This window comes from Octopus bimaculoides, chromosome 5 (assembly GCF_046866305.1).
Source record: "Octopus bimaculoides isolate indiv1 chromosome 5, ASM4686630v1, whole genome shotgun sequence".
Classification (NCBI taxonomy): Eukaryota; Metazoa; Mollusca; class Cephalopoda; order Octopoda; family Octopodidae; genus Octopus; species Octopus bimaculoides.
Genome location: NC_142932.1, coordinates 75819985 through 75829166, shown reverse-complemented (window position 1 = coordinate 75829166; position 9182 = coordinate 75819985). Strand labels below are relative to the sequence as shown.

At 37.5% G+C, this 9182-nt stretch overlaps 1 protein-coding gene across 2 annotated transcripts in view; it reads right to left on the bottom strand.

The window, feature by feature from the left end:
- Positions 1-9182, bottom strand: part of LOC106867535 (1-aminocyclopropane-1-carboxylate synthase-like protein 1) — a 52816-nt gene that overhangs the window by 5057 nt on the left and 38577 nt on the right. For both annotated transcript variants that reach the window (XM_089352462.1, XM_089352463.1), the window contains 4 exons: positions 6852-6984; positions 5067-5208; positions 2796-2938; positions 446-599 (listed from right to left, as the gene is read on the bottom strand). In XM_089352462.1, coding sequence (XP_089208588.1) covers positions 446-599; positions 2796-2938; positions 5067-5208; positions 6852-6984 — 572 coding nt within the window. The remainder of the gene's footprint in view (positions 1-445; positions 600-2795; positions 2939-5066; positions 5209-6851; positions 6985-9182) is intronic.

Sequence of the window (9182 nt, the reverse complement as noted above, 5' to 3'; positions counted from 1 at the left end):
CATAGGCGTAGCTGTGTGGTAAGAAGCTTGCTCCCCGACCATATGGTTCCGGGTTCAGTCCCACTGCGTGGTACCTAGGGCAATGTCTTGTACTTTAGCCTCGGGCTGACCAGACCCTTGTGATTGGATTTGGTAGATGGAAACTGAAAGAAACCCGTTGTGTATGTATATATATGACGTCTTCGTAACTTAATGGTTCAGCAAAAGACACTAACAGAATAAGTATCAGGCCTTAAAAAAATAAGTACTGAAGTCAATTCGTTCGACTAAACTTCTTTAAGGCGGTGCCCCAGAATGGCCGCAGTCTAATGACTGGAATAAGTAAAAGATAAACGGCAAAAGATATACATAGACAGATAGATACATCTCTCTCTCTCTCTCTATACATATATATATATATATATATATAGAGAGAGAGAGAGAGAGCACACAATTGAATACATACCAACTTTTAGAATAGGCATCTTCCGGGTGAAAATAATACGAAACCAGCCTGGTTCCTTTGAGTAAGAAATTCTTCCACCACAGAAGAAAACTTTGTGTTCGAAGAAAGTTTTAAAAAGTTCCATTTCACATTCGAAAGTATTTTCTTTCATAAACTGAAATGAATGAAATATTCTTTATAAATACATTTACATATTTCTTTTTTTATATATGTCAGTGTGGAGGCTAACGGAATATAGTGATCATAAATATTTAACTAGTTATTCTCTTGATTATCAAATTAATAATTTTAGGCTCAATTCTTGTCAAGAAAGAATGAAGAAGCTTTGCAAGTTGAATTATGTTAAAGACTATTACTATAAGAATCAATTGAACTCGTTCGTACTAGATATAGAAAGTAAAACGAATAAATATATATTTAAATTAAATTATCATCACTATGAGAAGAAACAAAATCATTAGCTTAATGAGTTTGACCTTAATTTTATTGAAGACAGGAAGGGGAACAATTCCAGCTGTTAAATAAAATTTGAATATGGCATATTTGTACGTTGGTATATTGATTTCTCATTGTGTTTGCAGTAATACATCGTGATTACAAATATAGAATATGGATTTGATTCCAGGCGGTGTGTATTACCTTATAAATATGGACCTGTTTTACTATTTAAGAACATTATGAATAACGAATATGGTGATAGCATTAACGCTTTAACTGACGCTTATGCGTGCGTTTATGTGCGTATGTGTGTGTGTGTGTGCGTGTGTACATACATACATACATGATGATGATGGCCGTCCACTCGTGACCGAGAAAGACCATTGCTGACCGTTATGAACATTGTGCGCTTTAGGACTAACTTATATTTTGCATTTGCGGCTCCGTTTGTGGCTAATGAGCCCTGCTCTTGACAAGCATACACGACTGCATACATTGCAGATCAAGCTTTCTCCATTCACTACACCTGCAGTGCGCTTTTGAGCAGTATGCTTAAGCTCTTCTTGCTGAATACGTGCTCTCTCAACGGTGTCGAACTCCTCCTTAACCTGCATTCCTCCATCTGTGGCGATGACAGGCATTGCTCTCCCGGTCAGACTCCTGCATATCACAGGCCTTTAATGAGGACTTGATACAGTCCTTAAATCGCAGCATTGGTTTCTGCCGGGGTCTCTTTCCACTAACAAGTTCCCCATATAGCATCTGTTTCGGTATCCTGTTATCCTTTTGTATGCTATATATACTTGTAAGTCCTGGAGTTTTTGTCATGTATTTGTCTGAATGATTTTTTGTCGTACCTATTGCATTGACTATAATAAAAATTGTTTCTTTTTATGCTCCACATTCGAGTTGCCTCTATTTTCAAATCTTTGTATTTTGAAAGTTTCTCCGTTTCTTTTAAAGAAATGTTATCGCCTGTTGGTATTGATACATCGATTAGAAAGCATTTTTCCCTTCTTCTTCTTCTTCTTCTTCTTCTTCTTCTTCTTCTTCTTCTTCTTATTATTATTATTATTATTATTATTATTATTATTATTATTATTATTATTATTATTATTATTATCATCATTATTATTGTTATTATTATTTAAGGCGGCGAATTGGCAGAATCGTTAGCACGCTGGACGAAACACTTAACGTTCAAATTCTGCTGAGGTCGACTTTGCCTTTCATCCTTTCGGGGTTGATAAATTAAGTATCAGTCATGTACTGGGGTCGATACGATCGACTTTCCCCCTCACCCAAAATCTCAGGCCTTGTACCTATAGTAGAAAGGATTATTATTATTGTTGTTGTTTTGTTATTGCTATTGTTGTTGTTGCTGCTGCTGTTACTGCTATTGTTTTTGTCGTTGTTGTCACTGCTGCTGTTGCTGTTGTTGTTGTTGTTGTTGTTGTTGTTGTTGTTCAGAGGCAGAAATGTTACTACACCGGACAAAATGTTTAGCGGTATTTCCCCCGTTGCTATGTTCTGAGTTCAAGTTCCGCCGAGGTCGACTTTGCCTTTCATCCTTTCGGGGTAAATAAATTAAGTACCAGTTGAGTACTGGGTCGATGTAATCGACTAAAACCCTCTCCCCAAATTTCAGGCCCTGTCTCTATAGTAGAAAGGATTATTATTATCATTATTTAAGCACGCCAGACAAAATGCTTGGCAACATTTCGTCCGTCTTTACGTTCTGAGTTCAAATTCCGCCGAAGTCGACTTTGCCTTTCATCCTTTCGAGCTCGATGAATTAAGTACTAGTTGAGCACTGGGTCAATATAATTGACTTATCTCCTACCCTAGAATTTCAGGTGGTGTGTCTATAACAAAAGAGTTATTATTATTTTTATTTTTATATATAACTCACCTTACAGAAGTTTGCCCAAATGAAGAACCCTCCACTGGAACGGTACACTGTTACTCCCTTAGATTCTAGTTGACTCACAGCCATTTCATAAGTTTCGCTCATTCGTTCTCTTAATGTTGGGAAATAAATATTCTTAAACCAGTCTGAAAATTGAATTGAACATTCACTTTAACAAGCAAACATCAAATTATAACATGAAAGACATATTTGGTCTGAGCACAAGGCTGAGAAACATTCAGAAAAGGAATTATATTTTGGATTAACATCAGTTCTTTATGTCAGTATTTAAAAAAGAAATGAAAGTTAAAGTCATTCTAAGAAAATTTTATTGCAAGAAACGAATTGGCTGAACCAGTTATATAAAGTAGAGCATCGATCGCTCGTCTTCTTTGCGCCACGAACTGGTTTCGTTCACGATATTTTTTCCACGGACCGGGAGACTACGCGTATAAGAAAGTACAATGAAGTGCATATAATATAATTTGATTATTACATATATATTACGTATATAATACACATATAATGTAAAAGCATCTTGCAGAGTAGGATACTCAATAATATGGATATAATATGTAATAATTTGTTATTTTTTCTCTGTGCGGCAAGGTGCCAAATGATCACCGGCCCAGTACTGGTCCCCTGTTCGATGGTTTGGAACCTCTGATCTAGAAAGTTAATCTGTGTTGATTTAGTCAAATACAAAAACCATATAGCGGTCCTGGTATCATGTAATTTAGAGTAGTTGTTCATCGTTTCCATGCAGAGAAGTAAACCAAAGCTCCTGAATATAAACCAGAACTCCTAAAATCTATATCACATGAAATGACATGCTAGTTGATTTTCGAATTTAGGCACAAGACCACTTTTTTTTTCTGGGAAGCTGACTAGTCAATACCATCACTCCAGTATTTGACTGGTACTTAGTAGCAGAGAAAGAATCATAAAGACAGAACACACACACACACACACACACGGGTGAGTGTGCGTAACTTCTATCATATAAAATCAACACGGTGATTAATTTTCTTTTTGATTTCTTTTTATCTATGGAATGTTGCTTTATTTTATTTTATTTTATTTTAAGGTAAGATATTTTGAAAAGTAGTATTCCTGTCATCATTTTGTATAAAAAAAGTTATAATTATGATTATTACATGAATGCCATATTTCCTGATGTTACCTACAGTGGCAAAAGTGTACTTTCAAAGTTACCAGTCAAATGACGGATAACAATTTTGTTAAAAAATATTTTTTATGGGCAAGTATATAATAATTTATTTGTTTTTTTTTTAAAGAGAAAAAGAATATTTTTTAGACGTAACAGTAGCAATTAATGTGTATAGTATATTACAGCAATTCCACAACAGTTCGTGAGTTTAGTTAAACACCAATTTCTAAAAGATAATTAAGCAACTGTTCAGTAATTTCCAGGAACATACCCTGTAACAATTTCTATAGAAATAACATTTATTGCAGTAAGTATATAATTATATTTATTACTTAAAACGTCATAATTGGAGCAGATATATTTTGCGGAATATTTTGATGTACTTAAAGCTAAATTTTACGAATAACATTACGAAGCCTCATTAAATGTGGTTTCCAATGAGATTTTGGCAGAAGGCCTCAGTGTTCAAATGGTACTTATTTCATCGACCCCGAAAGAATAGAAGGCAAAGTCAACCTCGGCGAAATTTGAATCCAGAATGTAAAGGACCGGATGAAACGCAGTAAAACATTTTGTCCGATGTACTAACAACTCTGCCAGTTCGTCGCCTTGTAATCGTTTTACAATAATGTTAATTTTGGGCACAAGGTCAGCAGTTTTGATGAAAAGGGGGAGCCGATTACATCGAATGTAGTGCTCAACTGGTACTTTTTTAATATTCTGCGCAAGGACGAAAGGCAAAGTCAACCTCGGCGGAATTTGAACTGAGAGCATAAAGAATCTGAAGAAACGTCGCTAAGCATTTTTGCTCGACGTGCTAATGATTCTGCCAGCTCTGCTCCTTTAGTGGTTTTGAAATAATCCTTTCCCCTATAAGCACAAGGCCTGAAATTTTGGGGGAGGGAGGGAGGAGTTAGTCGATTACATCGATTCTAGTGCTCGATGGTACAGGTACATCCTGCTCGCCACCTTGTTGTGGTTTTGCAATAAATATTGTTGAAAAAAATTACCACTACGATACGTAGGCTATACATGCATAAGTCAGGGAAAATCTCGTATTTATATATAAAAAAAATCTTTAAATGTTTTACCGTCAAACTTACCAATGTCTTCAATGAAACGAGTGAGCAAGTTTTGAACTACCATGGATATTCCAGAATAGAAAGACACTTTACGCATGAAACTGAGCAGTTTGTCGTTTTGGCTGTACAGTACTCCACATCGGAAACCTGACAAAGCCAAGTCCTACAAAACAATATTAATCAATAGGTTAACCCTTTGACAATAATAAATAAATAAATAAATAAATAAATAAATAAACGCATCAAATTTGTCATGTCTTTCTCAGAAACCTGCTTCAATGGTAAAGTTTAAAGTGAAAACAGATCTGCTATATTGATTCCTAGTTCGTGCTTCTAACATAACACAAGGAGTTATCATACTAAGCAATGAGGGAACCGCATTTAGTCACTCGACCTGCTAGAAATAGCAACTAAATTGCCTTCAAATTACTATTGCTGTCTTACATAAAAGTGAATATATTAAATGATGGAGTGTCCTGCATCATCATACCCTTTTAAAATATGGCAACATGATCACGCTTGGAACGAATTTTTGAAATGGTCGATTATAGTTTACATAAAGTTGAACGACAAGAAGAAGAAGAAGTTACATTTTTTAAACATAGGACTGCTTTTGATATCTGTATTTCAAAATATCTTCCTGATCTTTAAACCATCGTCACGAAAGAAAAATCTTTCAGCGCTATAAAACATGTGAAGTTACACAACCATAGAAAAGGATCAATACTGGCTAATATTTCAGCCACTTTTGTACCACTTTATATACGGGATTTCGAGTTCGATCCTACTACGTGGCACTGTTGACAAGTGTTATCCACTATAGCTTCGAGTCGACCAATATGTTATGGTTATGAATTGTTAAATGGAGACTGTGCAGAAACCTGTCATATATACACATATTCATGCAGGTGTATATATGAGCGTATACGTGCGTATGTGTTATCGGAGAAGGCTATAAACATCGGCAAAAAAACCCCGGAAAAACTGGTACTTTACAACGAAATTCCCTTGAATTGTTTACTATTACTACTGTCTGACATAGAGATAAACAGTGCCTGGTCAGTTAGAAACTCGTGACCAACAGCTCTATTGCTTACCGATTGCTATAGAAACTAAATAAATAGGAGCAGGCGTGGGTCATATGTGTAGGCGTGGCTCATATGCGCCGGCATGGCTGTGTGGTAAGAAGCTTGCTTCTCAACCACACGGCTCCGAGTTCAGTCCCACTGCGTGGGACCTTGGGAAAATGTCTTCTACTATAGCCTCGGGCCGACCAAAGCCTTGTGAGTGGATTTGGTAGACGGAAACTGAAAGAAGCCCATCGAATATATATATACCTAAGTGAGTGTGTCTTTGTGTCTGAGTTTTTCCCCCGATTACCTCTTGGCAACCGGTGTTAGTGTGTTTATGTCCTCGTAACTTAGCGGTTCGGCAAAAAAGACCGATAGAATAAGTACTAGGCTTGAAAAATGAGTCCTGGAATAGATTTGTTTGACTAAAATCTTTCAAGGTGTTGCTCAAGCATGGCCGCAGTCAAATAATTGAAACAAGTAAAAGAATTAAAGAAGAAATAAATAAATAAATAAATAAATAAATAAATAAATCGACAAATAAGTAAGTCAATAAATCCCACGTTGCAGACTTTTTTCCATTATTTTTCGTGCTCATCGAACCTTCGTCCCAACCTATATCAAATATCCTATGTTACCCAAATACGACTCTCAACTACAATCAATGGAATTACCTTAGACAGTTCAACTTGTGAATCACCCAATAGTTTCTTATAACAATATTCAAGTATTTTACCTTACTGAATCCCCACAGGACATGTGTTTTGGTCGGTTGTGGAATATTCATGGACAAAACACTCATTGGTTCTGCATCAGTGCCAAATATCGATAACCCGTAGATCTCATCAAATATGGCGTGGAGGTCAAAACTGCAAAGGAATTCACAGATTAGGAACAATAAATTATAAGTTTTTCAAAATATAAACTTGAAACCATCGACATTTCCAAATATGTTCGTTTTCCTCCCTCTCCCTATATACAGTTACCTCTTCTACTGAATAGACAACATCTAAACGATTTCTTGTTTTGACATGATTTGAAAATGTAGTGGTAGGTATTTAGTTGCTGAATATACCCCAGTAAAAGAAGCCTCTATACAGCTTTTCCATCTGTGAAAAATAGCAACCAAATTTTCAACAAATCATATATTACCGGTTTAAATCAGGAAGACTATATTAGATGATATTTACCCAGAAAAGACGTAAAATGTAAAGTAACGGCTGGGACATCACTGATCATAGATCTGTTCCACTAAGACTGACTTGGCTTCTATACTGAACTACAAAAGAAACGTTGCACTGTAAAAGAGCATTTGTTTCACACACGATCTTGAGATTATATAGATTATATCACATTTCTAGGTAATTTGACATCAGGAAGATGTCACTGACCCACAACACCACTCTCCTTTGAAAACACAAGGATTGCTTGTAGGGTTCGAACACGCTCACTTTTCGTGAACATAGTAATACTCGCGAACGCATCTTTATGAAAATCATGATGTACGTACAAAACGTCGACTCACTGGGTATAAAAAGCACTCAAATTTACCAGCCTGTCATTCCTTCCGCGAACGCAGCAAGCATGCCAAGACTGACACGAAATCAGGAGTAAGCCATCGGACGTCGCCATGCTGGTCAACGTCCATGGGTCATTGCTAATGACTTGAACTGCAGTATTCGGACAATTGAGCGACCGAGGGAACGATACACTTCCACAAACAGCATGGATAATCGCCCACGCAGTAGCCGACCAAGGGTTACAACGGCACGTCAAGATCACCACTTACACCTACAGCACTCGCAGGAGTGCAACTGAATCAGCTAGGCAGACCATAGGGACTCACCACAGACCCATTTGTGCAGAGACAGTTCGCTGTCGACTGGGATCGCTCAATCTGTCTTGTCGACGTCCGGCTAGGGGCCATTCTCACAGATAGTCATCAACGGGCACGTCTGCAGTGGGTTCATAAACGTCAGAACTGGCGATATCAGCAGTGGAGGACTGTAGTCTTCCCTGACGAAAGTCGATATTGCATTTCTGTGGCAATGGCAGAGTTAGGGTTTGGAGAAGAAGGGATGAACGTCATGCTGATGGCTGTGTGGTGGAGAGAGAGACTCGTGGGGAGGACAGAGTATCATGATATGTGGCGGGATTGCACTCAAACAAAAACTTGGACTGGTGGTCTTCCAAAACATCGGCCAAGGCTGGGGCAATGGAGTAACTGCTGCTCGCTACATCGACCAAGTATTGAGACCTCACATTGTGCCATATTTTTCCCGTCATGGGAATCACGTGTTCCAACAAGACAACGTCTGTACCCATACTGCCAGGTTGACAACTGACTTCCTCCAATAGCACATCCAGACACTGCCATGACCTGCCCTGCGTCCGGACTTGAACCCCATAGAGCACCTGTGGGACGAAATCCAAAGATGGCTAAATGATATCCGTCCAAAGCCGACAAATGCGGCATAACTCACTGCAAGTTTTAAAAGAGTGTGGGCTGCTATCCCCATGGCCTTCATCAATTGTTTGGTGCATTCAATATACAGAAGATGCCTGGCGGTAATCAACACTCACAGTGGTCACACGAGATATTGAGCTCATCTCTTTGGATCCAGGACATTCCGTCATCACATGACACCATGTGACGTCAAACATATTTCAAGAAACGGCGTTTTATCATTAGGAAAGATCGTTTTTTTTTTTAAATTAGTACTCTTCAATCAATGCTATAGCAGTCTATTAATAAACCGGTTTCTATTTAGTATGTGTGCAACGTTTCTTTTGTGGTTCAGTATATATCGACAATATTGATGTTTAAATCCGTTTATGTTCGATGTTGTCTTTCAAATATCTGTCCTCGGATATAATGAAAGGCAACAGCTATCAAGGCTAGATTTGAAGACAGACTATAACCGAATACCGTTTGGCACCACCTAGCATGACGCTCAGCACAACACTACACCATATGCCATGTAAAGTAATTGTATTAATATAATTAAATACTACAATGCTAGCGAGAACCCTTTACGTTTTATAAATGTTCTTTCTCTTTTGATGC